The sequence below is a fragment of the Physeter macrocephalus genome, chromosome 11 (assembly GCF_002837175.3).
Source record: "Physeter macrocephalus isolate SW-GA chromosome 11, ASM283717v5, whole genome shotgun sequence".
Taxonomy (NCBI): Eukaryota; Metazoa; Chordata; class Mammalia; order Artiodactyla; family Physeteridae; genus Physeter; species Physeter macrocephalus.
Genome location: NC_041224.1, coordinates 95,031,385 through 95,046,406, shown reverse-complemented (window position 1 = coordinate 95,046,406; position 15,022 = coordinate 95,031,385). Strand labels below are relative to the sequence as shown.

General features: G+C 50.8%; 1 protein-coding gene across 1 annotated transcript in view; it reads right to left on the bottom strand.

The window, feature by feature from the left end:
- The window catches only part of STRC (stereocilin), an 18,427-nt gene extending 5,532 nt beyond the window's left edge, over positions 1-12,895 (bottom strand). Inside the window, exons 1-19 of the mRNA XM_007114209.4 lie at positions 12,765-12,895; positions 11,484-11,886; positions 10,391-11,176; positions 10,277-10,301; positions 8,273-9,527; positions 7,242-7,304; positions 7,021-7,131; positions 6,683-6,849; positions 6,328-6,514; positions 6,096-6,211; positions 5,695-5,827; positions 5,147-5,329; positions 4,825-4,863; positions 4,492-4,659; positions 4,249-4,314; positions 3,643-3,768; positions 3,256-3,314; positions 2,306-2,429; positions 2,080-2,192 (exon numbers count right to left, since the gene is read on the bottom strand). Coding sequence (XP_007114271.2) covers positions 2,080-2,192; positions 2,306-2,429; positions 3,256-3,314; positions 3,643-3,768; positions 4,249-4,314; positions 4,492-4,659; positions 4,825-4,863; positions 5,147-5,329; positions 5,695-5,827; positions 6,096-6,211; positions 6,328-6,514; positions 6,683-6,849; positions 7,021-7,131; positions 7,242-7,304; positions 8,273-9,527; positions 10,277-10,301; positions 10,391-11,176; positions 11,484-11,529 — 3,767 coding nt within the window. The 5' untranslated portion in view covers positions 11,530-11,886; positions 12,765-12,895. The remainder of the gene's footprint in view (positions 1-2,079; positions 2,193-2,305; positions 2,430-3,255; positions 3,315-3,642; positions 3,769-4,248; positions 4,315-4,491; positions 4,660-4,824; positions 4,864-5,146; positions 5,330-5,694; positions 5,828-6,095; positions 6,212-6,327; positions 6,515-6,682; positions 6,850-7,020; positions 7,132-7,241; positions 7,305-8,272; positions 9,528-10,276; positions 10,302-10,390; positions 11,177-11,483; positions 11,887-12,764) is intronic.
- Positions 12,896-15,022: the final 2,127 nt, after the last annotated feature.

Below are 15,022 nucleotides of genomic sequence, written 5' to 3'. Positions count from 1 at the left end.
CCACATGCCGCGGAGCGGCTGGGCCCGTGAGCCATGGCCAATGAGCCTGCGCGTCCGGAGCCTGTGCTCCGCAACGGGAGAGGCCACAACAGAGGGAGGCCCGCGTACCACAAAAAAAAAAAAAAAGAAAAAAGCCCCAAATATTAAGTATCACGAAGTCCCCTCCCCCATTTTATTAAACATTGAGGTTCAAAGAGATCAAATGGTGGGGTCTTACTCTCAGTTCCTGTTTTCCACAGTACCACCCTTCCTCTACTTATTGTGAGAAGGTCCCCTCTCGTTCATATAGCACTATACAATTGACAAAGTTCTTTTAGGCGTTATCTCATTTGATCCTATGGCAAAACCTGGGGGTAAGAGAGGTATTTTCTCATCTCTCTTTCACAAAGGAGGAACTCGGGTCTTCCAACTCATGGTCCAGGATCTTTCACCTCATCCAGGTCTTTGGGATTCTAAATTATCTCCAAGAACCATTATATTTAAATAGATTTGAAAGGCATTTTTTAAAAAGCCATTTTGCCAAAAAATCAGAAGTGACACCATGTACTCTATCTAGGCTTGCCAAGTCTGGAACTGGACCAAGTAGTACAAAAGCCAAAATATGTGGGACAGTCTATAAAAATGTAAGGATGGAGTCACCTCCCAGAAAGACCAATGCCAACTTTTTCCTACTCTGACTTACAGTTCAGTTGGCAATGGGGTGAGCATGGGGGTAAAATGGGAAAAGAAGCCTGTGAGTGAGATACTCATAAACTCCTAGAGTCTCTAGTTTAGGAGCCGCCTTAGGTTCATCTAGTCTTCTCTCTCCTCATGCATACTTGAATCTGCTCTACAACATTCCTGCTATGGGGCCATCCAGACTAGGCTTGAATAGCTCCAGTGGCCAGGAACTCACTACCACAATTTTCCTCATATTGTGTAAAAATCTGATTTACATTCGCTGGTACTAGTCATGCCCAGTGGGGCAATTCAGAAACATGCCAATCTATTTTCTATTTGATAGCCCCTGGGGTACTTGAAGGTATTTATCACATGCTTCATACATTTTCTCTTTACCTACTCCTCTGAACATATTGAGAACACAGTGCCCTAAGCAGACTACATTCCTGTGGGGCAGAATTGAACCATTACCTCCCTCATTTATTTTTATTTTTATTTTTGGCCATGCCATGTGGCTTATGGGATCTCAGTTCCCTGACCAGGGATTGAACCCGGGCCACGGCAGTGAAAGCCCGGAATCCTAACCACTAGGCCACCAGGGAACTTCTACCTCCCTCATTTAAAATAGTCTACCTCTATTAATGTGGCCTAGGTTAAAATAAGATTGCTTGGGGACTTCCCTGGTGGTCCAGTGGCTAAGACTCCATGCACCCCATACAGGGGGCCCAGGTTCAATCCCCGGTCAGGGAACTAGATCCCACAGGCTGCAACTAAGAGTTCGCATGCCACAACTAAAGATCCCGCATGCTACAACTAAAGATCCCCACACGCAGCAAATGAAGATCCCATGTGCCACAACTAGGACCCAACGCAGCCAAATAAATAAATATTAAATATATATATATATATATATATATATATTGCTTGGCAGCTCACATCACAATGTTGCCACTCTCAGGTGTCCCATGCTGGGGACTTGTTTGGGGAGCCAGTCAATACCTAGAGCAACTTTGTTTTTCATTTTTTTAAAAATATTTACTTATTTAGGCTGCACCAGGTCTTAGCTGCAGCACGCGGGATCTTCGTTGCGGCATGTGGGATCTTTAGTTGCTGCATGCGGACTCAGTTGCGGTATGCGGACTTCTTAGTTGCGGCATGTGAACTCTTATTTGCGGCATGCATGCGGGATCTGGTTCCCCTACCAGGGCCCTCTGCATTGGGAGCATGCAGTCTTACCCACTGGACCACCAGGAAAGTTCCCCTAGCACAACTCTGAAAAGAATCCTCTGATTTAGGCTGTAACTGATGTCAGGGAACCACCAGACAGAAAAACACCACCTCTAAGGTGTTTCCTAAAGGCAGATCTTCTACCCCAGGTTGAGCCTTCTGAGAATCCAGTATCTCCAACTGTAGCCTTACGGTAAGTCCAAGAGTAGCTTGGTGTCCAGCCCACTCAGTTCTGGCCCCAGGGTTGCCAGTTCTGGCTCTGGCATTGTCATCCTCCTCTGTAGCTCTGCCCAGATACAGGTCCTCTGTAGGACAGGGTAGGGAAGCAGGTTCAGGACAGAGCTGAGCGTGGAGGCTGGGTTCTATACCCAGGGTCCCCACCTCCCTGCTCCCACTAATGCCCAAGCACCCCTCTCACCAGGCTCCCTCGAACCCCAGTGGACAGTTGATAGAGCATGTGTACCACTTCAAGGAAGTCTGCCATCGAGTTGATCTGCTGCAGAAACTCACAGGACATGCCCCCTGCCAGAGTACCCAGAGCCCTATAGATGTGTGAGTGGGTAGATGCTCATTCAACACGTGCCACAGCCTGTATGCTCCTTGATATCAACATTCTCAACACAAGAACAGATGTTCATTTACGGTAATTTACAGTTTGAGAAATATCTTTCCATAGATATTCTCATTGGCTTCCCACAACATCATCACTGTTTATCAGAGAAGAAAATAAAGATTTACAGAGGTCAAGTGACATTCCCAGCATCATTCTACTAGAAATGTGGTAAACTGAGACTGGAGCCACTTCTTCAGAAGCCCATGGTTCTTTTACTGTGGGTGGAAGTAAGGTGATACTTAACTCCCGATTATTCCTGCTTGGTCAGTGGCTCTGAAGGATTAATTAGCAAATGTCTACCAGAAGCTTACACTGGGCCCGGCACTGTATTAAGTACCTTTTATGACTTATCTCATTTAATCTTCGCAACTACCTATAGGAAGTTACCATTTTATTTATTTTTAAAATTTTTATTGAAGTATAGTTGATTTACAATGCTGTGTTAGTAGGAAGGTACCATTTTAATTCTTATTCTACAGAAGGAAAAATGGAAGCTTAGAGAGGTTAAATGACTTGCCCAAGATCACAAACAGGTGATGGGGCTAGGACCTGAACCCAATCAGCATAGATACTGTGCTATGGAAGGGCAGGAGGGTCAGGGGAGGAGGAGCCAGAAGAAGACCCACAGGCTGAGGCTATGCATCATTGATCTTCATACCCCCACTCCCCCACATATCACATGGTGCCTGGCACATGGTAAGCACTCAAAAAATGTTAGTTGAATTAAACTCACAGCTCAACACAAAGTTACTCACTGCAGATTCCTGAGGGTCAGGTTGGTGGGCACCTGCATCTTCTTCCAGAGAAACTGTGCCTACAGGAGAAAGAAAGAGGAGCCACTTCCCAGCAGAGATATTGCCCAAGGACCTATGATGCCTTGGACCCAGTGCTGCCTCTCCACACTGTGGGTCCCACCAGCCTCCTACTCTCCCAAATGCCCACTGCTGAGACAGATAGAGAGACAGAGAGAGAGAGAGAGAGAGAGAGAGAGAAATGGGGCAATAGGGAGGAGGGAAAAAGAAAGAGCAAAGCAGGTCACATCATAAGGGATGCTAGGGATAATGTGCCGTATGTCTGAGGGATGGGTGAGGGAGGTGGAAGATATTGAGAGAAGGGAGTTCTGGGGTAGTGGGAAGAATTACCTGCTGCTCAGACCAGGGCAGCTCCCGGTAATGCCTTCGGTCAGCCAGGAGAGCAGCCGAGTCCAGCTGTAGCAGCTTTAGTGGGAGCAGAGGCAGCAAGCAGTCTGGCCAGGTGGTGGGGATAGGCTGCTGGTGGGGTGGGCGTAGCAGTGTAGTGATAGGTGAAAGGGTCTGGACTCAGGCCTCAAAGAAGAAGGGGAACCATGGGGGCAGGAAGGGACCAAAACTAAGAGAAGGGTGGAATGGCATGTGCCACTCTAGCAGGGCACACCCAAGAGCCCTCACATAAAAGGCGGTTGTGGTCAAGTGTCGCTGTTGATTATGCACCTGATGGACTAAACTCCCTCAGTCTCTCAGAGCCTTGGTCTCTTTATCTGAAAACAGGAGGACTGGCCTGGAAGATTGCTCAGATCCTTGTGGCTTTGACATTCTAGGATGTCATGCTGTCCTGCAACTGGCCCTGGGGAGAGCTACGAATGTCTTGGTGGGCACAGAGCTAACTTGGACTCTCGGGGCCACTGCAGGGAGAGAATGTGGGGCAGCACCAGCCATATGAAACAGCCCTGGGATATGGAGAGGAGCTCAGTCGGGAGAAACCACACGTACCTGACCAGGGATACACACAGCTGCACTGGCACCTGTTGCACCCATGTTTTTAACTCCATCTTTCACCTGCATGAGAATTGGCTGCGTGTGTGTGTGTGTGTGTGTCTGTGTGTGTGTGTGTGTGTGTGTGTGTGTGTGTAAAAGTGGTGAGGTTTGAGGGGCCTTCCCTGGGCACAGGGAAGGTGCCCTTCTCCCAACCAGAGCCCTCATCCCTGATTGGCCATCCTCCTGCTGCTCTCATACCCGAAAGGTCTGCAGCAGTGCTGCGGTCTGGCAGGCTGAGAGGCGTGACAGTTCAGGGGCCAGGCAGGAACAGGCCCCAGCCAGAACTCGCCTAGGGATGGCCTGGAATGTCTGGGAGCTGAGGCCTGGAAGCAGAGGGTGCAAGGAGCAGAGTTCCTCCAGGGACAGCTGGGGAGCAAGAGAGACAAGAGGCCTGAAGAAGCCGGGCCCGGTGGTAGGGAAGAGGACAATCACAGTACAGAAAGGCGGCAGGTATGAGGGGAGCTGAGAGGGAGCCAGGGAAAGGGGGGAACAGAGAGCTCTGGGGGATGTTGAGAAGTTGCTGCTACTCACGTCATGCCTAGGGAGGAGCCGTCCAAGCAGTAGGACAGCCTATGGGAGGATGGGACAGGAAACAACAGCTCTCAGGTCCTGGCAGCCAGGTCCCAAGCAGGTCCCTAGGGCCCGCCCTCCAAAACTTCCAGCTCCCTCTCTACCACACCAGTGACCGGCCTGGCTCTGGGCTCTTCTTCATCTGAGGAAGGGGGTTGAGGGAGTCCTCCTTGGGACAGAGGAAAAGGAGGCTTCAGGGGGCCCGATGGTATCCTTGAATGTAATTCTCTTGACTGAGGTTCTGCGGGTGGCAGATGGAAGCCAGGGAGTGAGATAGGCCCACCTGGGCAGGTGTGACACTGGTTCCTTGCAGCGCAGGAAGCATGGCTCTAAGCTGGGGCTCTGACAGCTCCTGCAGGAAGCGGAGGCCCAGCTGAGGGAAGAGAGGGGCCCAAACTCGAAGCTCCCGGGGGCTCAGCACAGTTCCTCCAGATGAGCGCAACACCCCCAGAAGTTCATATGCTACCTGTAACCAAAGAAGGTCTGGGACTGGAGAGAAAAGACAGGTGAACCTTAAGCCTCCTCTCTAATCCCACATCTGGATTTCCCAGGGCCTGGATTATGGCTTGGAACCAGGGATGGGAGAGGAGCAGATTGGGTTCAAGACATCAAAGGATATGTTCAAGATGTCATAGACCAGATGGAGCAGGGTCCCAAAGAGGTGGTAACAGATAAGAATGGCCATGGAGTAAGGAATGAAGGTAGCCAAGGTGGGGCAAGGGCTGGCACCAACTGTGCTCAATCTTGGTTGAGATGACTGGGGACGTCCTCCACACAGATCACCCCCCATGAGAAGCCTGGAGTCTTGTAGGCCTGTGCCGAGGGGCTCACCCGTCCTTGTGGGCTGAGGGTCCCGTTGGCCGCACATTCCAGCAGCCCCTGTTCTACCGGCCCCATTGGATCGTTCAAGGGTACCAGGCTCTGCAGCTCCTCAGGGCTCAGGAAACAGGCGAGGGGCCCCAGCCTGAAGAGGGCACGAAGCTGGCCTTCACTGAGGCTGGTACTAAGGCTGGTACTAAGGCAAGGGACCATGTGGGTACATGGAGCAAGCACTCCGACCGCTAAACTAGGAAGTGTGGATGCCACAGACAGGCCTCTCTCCTGGAGCCTACACCGCCAGGCGCCACTGCCTACTCTCTTGCCCCTTCCTTTCTAGGACCCCAACCCACCATGGCAGCTTTACCTGCCTCTCCCCTGCTCTGGCTGTGATCACTGGTCCCACAACCACTTACCTGCGCACCTGCTCCTCTCCATCCTGGACACTCTGGTTCACCAGGCTGCGCAGCACATGTCGGGCGTGTCCTGGCCCAAGACCTGCTGCTGGCCAGCTATCCTCCAGGGCCTGGATCTGAGATGGGGCAGGTCAGCCCGTGTTGGGGTCACTGTGGGACTAGGAGACATGCCACTGCCTCCCATCCCACCTATCAGAAAACAGCCTAGTCAAATAAAGGATCGTCCTCATACCTGATGAGGGCTGAGTTGCAGAAAGTTCTCCAGAGGCAGATGGGGGAGCAGGGGCAGCGCTGCCCATAGCAGCTCCTGGGGCCAGGCGGGCACTTCCCCAAACAGCTCAGGGGCCAGCAGTCGCCTTGCCAGAGCCTCCTTCTGTTCAGGCCTCATTCCAGGGCTGTAATTCCGGATGGCGGCCAGGCTGGGGAGAGTGATTGGTCTTAGCCGTTGGCCCTGTTCCCTGGCTCTGTGCAGCCCTTTTGTCATGGACAGGAAGGAGACTCCCCAGTTTTAATTGAAGGGGCTTCTGTAGGTGGGGGGCATTGGCCTGACCCTGACAGGATCAGGAGGAGTGGTACAAGGTCCTTACACACTGTCATTGGCCAACAGGGATGGTGGGAAGCGCATCAGGTCGGAGACAGCCAAGAAGGGGATGAGTGGTGAGAGATCGATGAAGAGCTGGGAGGTGAGGCGCGGGTACCGCTGGAGCAGCAATGCTGTCAGACGACCCAGGGCCTGCTCCTCAGATGGTGGCACCTGTGGGGGCACAGGAATGAATGCCGGCTCTGGGGATGCCCACTCTTCTGGCCATCTCCCCTGCTGCGTTCCTCCTTCTGCTGGAGTGAGCCCACTGCCTACCTGGTTCCAGGTGCTCTTGATTCCTAGATTTCCCCCGCCACCCTCGTTTCCTTCTCCCTCCGTGCCCACCTGCAGCTGGGCCCAGGAACGGTGCATGAGCGTCAGGAAGCCCTGAGCAGCCTCACTCTCCGCTGAAAGCACCAGCTGCTGGAGATTTTCTGGCGGCATGTGCAGGTATGCCTGGGAGTAGGAGGTCATGGTGGTTATGGCCTCACTGGGCAGGGACCTCAGGCCACGGCTATCACCCAGTCCACCCACATACTGCCCCCCTCACCCCCCGCATCTGTTACCTGCACTAGAATCTGCAGGGCCCAAACACTCTTCTCCCTCTGGAGCAGATCCCACAGCACAGGCTGGTGGGGAGACAGACAAGATGCCAAGAGAGCTGTCTCCTCTGTCCCTCCTGCGGCTTCCCCAGGCACTCCAGCTCCGCTTGCTAGAATGCTTGTCCTTCATCCGAAGCTAGTATGTGTGTCTGCTCAGATGTTACACTCCTTTAGGTCAGGGACCACATCTGCTATAGCCTTTCCCATGCCAGGCCCATAGTTGGCTCAGTAAATACTTGTAGATATGAACCAAATTATTACATTTCATTGGTCCCAGGACTCGAGAAAGTGGGCCCTAACATGGAGTAAGGAATCTTTATATTCCCTACAGAACCCAGCAAAGTGCCTTACAAATAAGTGGAACTCTATAAATGAACTAAGGTATTCACATATTCCAGCCCCTTCACTCTACAGAGAAGAAACCGAAGCCCAGGAAAACCAAATTAAATTACTCGCCTAAAACCACACTTGTGGCATAGTTGAACCTGAAACCCAACTCTTCTGATTTGCAATCACCCTGAATTTTTCTTATTTCTGCCTTATCTTCCTATATTTTCCCAGTTTCCAATTCTCACTCTCTAGGGACAGAATTAGAGCCCTCTAACTTGATCCCTTTCCTTTCTGGAGCAGAAAGGGGGAAAATCAAGAAGTCAGGAAGAATAATGAGATAACATTTATTATATATTGTTTTTATATCATATACTAGTGCTAAGGCCACAGCATGTGTTATCTGATGTAATCCTTACAGCCACCCTAAAAAGTGTGGCACCATTATTCTCCCTGTTCGTTTGCAGATGACAAAAATATTGCTCAGAGAGGTTAAAAACTTGTCAAGTGTTGATCACAGAACTAAGATGTAAACCCAAGCCTGTATGACTCCAGAGCTGTGGGCTTAACCGCTGCACTACACTACTGCCTCTCAGTAATGTAGTAGAGAATTCCCATGGAGGCCCTTCCCTCTGTTCCAGGAGCTTTCACCTTGGCAGATCACTCACGCTGAAGCAGGCCAGCAGCTCCATCTTGCTTAAACCAGAGCTGGAGCTGGCAGTGGGGTCAAAGTCCAGGGGGGTCGGCTGCTCCTCCTGTTCCAGGTACTCCCCAACTGTCCGCAGCACACTGCGCCGGCCCTCGGGGCGGAAGGCATCCCAGAAGGAGCAGTTGTCTGGGAGACTGGAGAGCATCAGGGCCTGACCCAGCATCCCCTGGGCCTCTTTCCCTCCGGCCCCTGGACCCAGGAGGAAGGTCAGCAGGCGCAGGAGATAGTGTAGGCGTGTGGGGTGGGCAGGGGCCGGCACGGAGGACTGACAGCGTGGCAGCTGGGACAGCATGCCAAGCAGGAAGGGGCCTGGGGCCAGGCAAAGTGGGGACGGTCCCAGTGGGGGCAGAGAGGGCAGAAGAGGGCCCAGTAACCCCTCCAGGAAGCAGGTATCATTGCCCCCACGACTTATCCTGCACTGGCCTGCTAGCCAAGGCCAGGAGGGCACCAGGGCCTCGTACATGGTGTCATTGGCACAGACCATCATCAGGAAGCTGCCCCCATCTGGGCAGCGTTCCCCACATGGTCCAATGTGGCAGGGTGGGGAGGCCGTGACATCCGGGGTGGGGCCCTGGCACACATGCTGAACCCAAGCCTGGTTGCTGGGGGGCACAGCCTGCAGACTCGCCTCCCTACACAGCCGCTCAGCCCACAGAGTCTCGTTCTCCAAGAAGCAGCCCCAGAAGATCTCTGGGGTGACGGGGACAGGGGGCAGGCCTTCAGGGCAGCTGGTAGGGGGTGGGAGCAGGCCCGCACAGAGCCGCTTTACCAAGCGGCGGTTGGGACCCGACAGGGTGGAAAAGGAGAGGTCGTTACAGATTGCCTCCAGGAACTCTTCGGGAAACTGGTCGTGGCAGGCCTGGAGCCAGCCTTGGGCACCTGGTGCCCATGAGACTGCATACCACACAGCTGTCTGGCAGATGGCAGCGGTGCTGGGAGGGGGCTGCGGGGAGACAGGCTTGATGTGCTGGCAGATGACGTAGAGGGAGAAGTTGGAAATGCTGTAGGGCGGTGCTGGGCCTGCGGAGTTCTCGCAGAGGGCCTCCAAAGAGATGGCCCGCCGCTGGCGAGGGCTGATGTGGGCTGAGGGCTGGGAAGTCCTGGGCAGAGGCACAGCTGTGCTCAGGCAGTGGAGGAGCGCGGGGGGTGGAGGTGGCGATCCAGACAGAAAGCCCAAAGCCCGCACATCCCAGGAGATATTGTGCCGGATGCCCCTGGATGCAGAGGGAGGAGCAGGCGAGCATCTGATCAGTTTACATGGCCTCAAGTTGAGACTTCTGGTCCCGGCCCAGAGCCCTGCAGGGAGGGTGGCAAGCATAGGCTTTTCCAAAAGTGAGGTTGCTGGGAGTACTGGTGTTACCGGTTTAAATGTTGGAATGGGGGGAAAGGGGAGAGAGATCTGTCCTGCCAAGGCACAAAAATCGCCTAGGAGCAGTTGGAGTCCCTTCTGTCCACCCGGCCCCCTTCTTTCTCCTTTCTGCATACGCTTTTAGGCAGCTTAAACACAACCCTTGGTTGGCCTCAGATCAGGAAATCTGCCCAGCAACTGAAGATGTCCGCCTGTGCTCTGGCACTGTTGTACTGAAACAGTAAGGGGTGGAGGAAGCCAATCCCGTCCTTTCGTTCCATACCCCATCTTTATTAATTAACATTTATCAAGCACCATGTGCAAGGCACAGTTCTAAGTGGTTTACACATAGAGTATCAACTCACTTAATCCCTTGCAAAAACTCTGAGGTAGTTAATATTATCCATATTTCCCAAGTGGGGAAACTGAGGCATAGAATGAGGCTATAACCTGCCCAAGGTCACATGGCTAGGAAGAGGTAAAGCTGGGACACCAACCCCGACAGTCACACTCAAAAACCAGTAAACTACACCCCTCCCATCAGTTTCCTCTTCCGCTCTGGAGGCTGATGACGTCCCACACCCAATCCCTCAGAACTCCTCTCCTGTTACTTACCACAAGAGCAGCTGCTGAAGATTGCCTAGGAGGGAAAGAGTAAGGAAGAGAACTACCCCAATCTCACCCTTCCTTGCCCTGCCACAGCCCAGCCCCAGACCCAGCAGCACTCACCTCCCTGGCACTGCCCATTGACATCAGGCTCTGGTTGCCCCAGAAGGGAAAAGACCTCATCCTGCAGGGAGTCAGTGACTCGGAGCAGGCCCTCCTGGAAGGTAGCATAGAGGGGGGCCCCCACTGTGCGCAGCAGACCTCCCCAAAGAGCCTCCTCAGAGCCCAGCTCCCCCACTGGGGTGAGCAAAGCCAACAGACCCTGCAAAAGGTGGGGGGCTGGCTCCCTCCCATCGAGGCCTGTGGCATTGGTGGGGTCCACGCTGGGCTGCACCTGCACCAGGGCCTGCCAGCGTGTGCCCTCTAACAACAGCAACAGAGAAGGCAACCAGTCAGCTGCCAGAACGCAGTCAGAGGGCCCATCACGGGTGCATGGGGGCCGGGTAGGGCTAGGGGGTCCCCCGGGAACTAAGGCTCCCAGCAGCACCTCTGCAAGTCCACCCAGCACACCTGCCTGGTGCCCCAGGAAGTCCCGGGGGGTCTGCTCCTGTCCCAGCAGTGCCAGCACATCCCCCAGAAGCCCCAGCATTGGCTCCCAGTCTGGGCTGCCTCTCAACGTCACTAAGAAATCATGGAGCCGGAGGGCAGGGGGCTGGAGAGGTGGGGGCTCTCCCACCGGTCCCTCCCCCATTCTCCCAGGCTCAAAGGAAGAAGAAATGTTGGCCAGGAATGCAGAGAACCGTGAGCGGCTGAGGGACCCCTGGGGAGCCTGGTCCAGAGCAGAGAGCAATGACTTCAGGAGGGAGAGACCAGCGTCCAGGGACTGAGGCCCAGTAGGGACCAGAGTCACTGTAAGAAGAGAAACCAGAGATCACTGAAGGGGAAAAGCCTGGAACCCAAATTCAGCCCTGCCCTGGAGCCCAGTCCCTGCCTGGATATAAAGATGAGGTGAAAAAGATGGTGAGCTGAGTCCCTTTCAACAACCTACAGTAAGTCTTGGCCTGATTTCTTAACCCTCATTTTCTCCCTTAGCTCCAGTCTCCGCCCCTCTTCCTTGCCCCTTTATTTTTTCTCCTACCAGTTAATATCTGCGTTCTTAAGTCTCTTTCCAGCAACCATCCCCTTCATCCCCAGACCAGCTCACTGTTCCTCTCACCTGCACAGGACAGCAGCAGCACTGGGGCCCAGAGGCTCAGAGCCATGTTTCCAGGTAAGCGCTGGTACTAGAGGTGAGCTCTGGTTATTCTCACCTTGTGTGGGATAGCCAGGTGAGGGCAAGGCACTGCAGGCAGCCTGAGTCTCCACTGACACTGTAGTGTGGTCTTTCAGGAAACAATATCTGTAACCTGACAGCAGGTTTGTCACCTGAGCCACTGAATACCTGATCCTTTGGCTTTGGAGAAGGGTGTGCCTGTCAGAGGAACCAATGATAGGGGATCCCAGGGGGCCCTCAGAGGAACCCAGAGATATAACTTCAGTTAGGAGCCAGAATGCAGATAGGAGTAGGCAGACATAGAGATGGAGCAGTTCTGGAGATCAGGAGTGTAATCTGGGAGGGTCTGCAGAAATATAAGAAATATATATAAATAATATTAAATAAACAATAATAGAAATATAAGAACAAAAGAGGGTCCAAAGGAGCTAAAAAGCAAGTAGAATTTGAGGGAATTGAAGAAGAAAGGGGGCCAGGAGAACGGATCTGGGCAGCCAGGTGTAAACAGAGAAGAGGAATGAAGACAAAGGTCTGGTCCAAGGATGGAGCATTCAGGAAGAGAGGGGCTTTTGATTCAGTACCCAGAGCCACAAAATGTTAAAGAGTTGGGCAGGATTTCAGAGATCACATAGACCAAACCTCTCATCTTATGGATAAGAAAATAGACACAGAGAGGAGTGACTTGCTCATTAGGCCATTCAAGTGTTTGGGTTTGCCCTCTTGCTCTCTTCCTGTGGCCCAGGAGAAAGCCCTTAGAAAATTCTGAGGTGAGAAAAGAAATAAACCAGATTAAATGACTATGCAAGGGGGCTATTCCCCACATGCATACACACACACACACGCACGCACACACACACACACACTCACACACACACACACAGAAACTGCTCATAGATCGGAGAGATCCATCTCTCTGATCTGGTCAGGGTGAGAAGTCGTTTCTGCCCTCCGTTTATATATCCCCAAGGCCTTTACCTGACACCAGTTCTAAACAGTAATTCACCACAGGGTCCACTCAAACCATATTCTGTCCTTCTTTCCTTAGAACCCTTCGCTATTCTAAAGCCCAAACCCATACGTTCAAATCCATTATTAATGTGCCTCTGTCCTAGAAGGTCCATTTATGATCATAGAATTTTAGAGCTGGAAAGGACTTGAAGAATCCTCTTGTAAAAACTTCTCATTTTATGTATGAGGAAATAGAGGCCCAAAGAAATAGAATACCTTGGCCCACGCAATCAAAGGAGGTGAGGGCAGTGCTGGGATTTTCCAAGGTGAGTCAAAAAGTTAGAACCAGTGAAATGATCTATTCCATCACTTTGCCAATATTTTCTCTCGGCTCATCAAAGGTACATCTAGTCTGAAAAGCAGAGAGGAGAATCAGAGGAAGAATACAGCCTGGGTTCCCAACAGCTTTCTAGCTCCTGGCTCCAGCCCATTCTGCAATCCACTTGAATTTCCGCCCTTGATTCTGTAACAATCCTCTTATAATAAATTCTCCTTTTTGCTAATAGGGTACCAAAAAATGAGATGGCTGGGTTCAAGTCCTGGCTCCAGCATATACTAGCAGTGTGTCCTGGACAGTTTCTAAACCTCTCTGTGGCACAGTGTTCTTTTCTGTAAAAAGGAGTAATACTAGTATAGAGTTGTCATGAGTATTCAATCTGATAAGGCATTTAAAGTATTTAGCACAGTGTCTGGCATTCATTCAAAAAGAGTAAGCACCCATTATGTGCCAGACACTGGTACAGAATAAACATTCACTAAGCGTGACTACTATTATTATTAGACTAGCTCAATATGAATTCTTTTATTTGAAACTAAAGAGTCCTAATTAATACAGAAATTGTCACCAAGAAGTAGTGTCTTGAGTGAAAGACCTTTAGAACAAGTATGGAACTAGCTGAGTCAAGCAGAGCGGGCAACAATGAGGACTCCCTCAACCCAGGAGGGGAAATTCTTGGCGCTCCACATGATGATGGAGCAATCAGGTTAAGCAATCCTGTGGCTGCCAAGGATTCAGACTATCTGCCAACTGAGGATGAAGTGCTTAGGGTTTATAGCAAAGATATCAGCCTTATTCAATACAAGCAAGTTACTGCTTATACTATGGTAAGGTTCAACAAAAGCAAGACAAGTTCCAATCCTCAGATGAGCAAATGGAAAGAGAGAAAACCAGAACCAACAAACTGAAATTACGGAGGTCCAGAGCATGATATTAATCATGCGTGTTGCTAAAGTGAAATGGATTAGATTGCTGGGGTGATTGGAATGCTCTGTGATCTGGCAATTGGAATGGAGATACTTGCAAGGAGCCAAAGGAGTTGAGAAATCTGAAGCATCCTCAATCTCCCAAATCAACCACAGGGCACTTTCTGTCTGATTAGAACAGAACCTTTGTAAAGTGCAATTGTTTTTCTCCCTTTTTGGTTTGCCTTTTGTAACTTAAATATAGATATATATTGCTCACTAAGGATCCAAGTAGTCCCCAGATCTCTTGCAGTTAGGTGGGGTCAGGTGATTAGTTTTGGCTAATGGATAGTGAATGACCAAAGAACTTAAGAGCTAGTGAATGATGCTCCAGCAATCTCTTCCCTGTTGAGGTAACCTAGAAACCACACATTGAGATGGCAGCATCATAAGGCCAACTAGCCTAAAGCTCCAGATTATCACACAGCATTTAGAGTAAATTCTCATTTGTGAGTTCTGTTGTAGATTCCTCTGCTCACTAAAATTTATTTGTGACCCCAAAATCTATACCTATGGCATTTTCACAATCATTCACAGACATCTGCAGAGTGGTAAAAAATTTGAGTCGCCTGATGTGTGTACATCCCCAGCTGAGTTCAAACAAGGCAATACTCCTTTACAGCCATACCACCCTGAATGTGCCCCATCTCATCTCAGAAGCTAAGCATGGTCGGGCCTGGTTAGTACTTGGATGGGAAACAAGGCAATACTCCAACTTCTCACGCTGTAAATCAGTGTCCTTTTCATGACCTTTTTAGTGCCACAATTTTAGCATTTTTGTGCTTTTTGTTGGTGATTTCACTGTTTAAAATGGTCCCCCAGCTTAGTGCTGAAGTGCTTTCTAGTGTTCCTAAGCACAAGAAGGATGTGATGCGACTTACAGAGAAAACGTGTTTGATAAACTTCATTCAAGCATGAGTTACAGTGTTGTTGACAGAGGTCAATGCTAATGAATCAACAACATATATTAAATAAGGTGTCCTTAAACAGAAACACCTTACATAAAACACCATACATAAAAAAAAGTTATGCATCCATCCATTGATATTTGACAATGTGAGTGATAACTGAAGATCAAGGGGGAAACCATGTTCCAAAAATAAAAGCTTAATACAAACCATATGTGAAAATATTCAATTGTATCACAATATCTAAATCCTAACTTCACTTCCAAAATGCTCCTGAGGAACCTTCATACCTACCTGGCATAGAGCCTGAATCTCTTCCTTGAC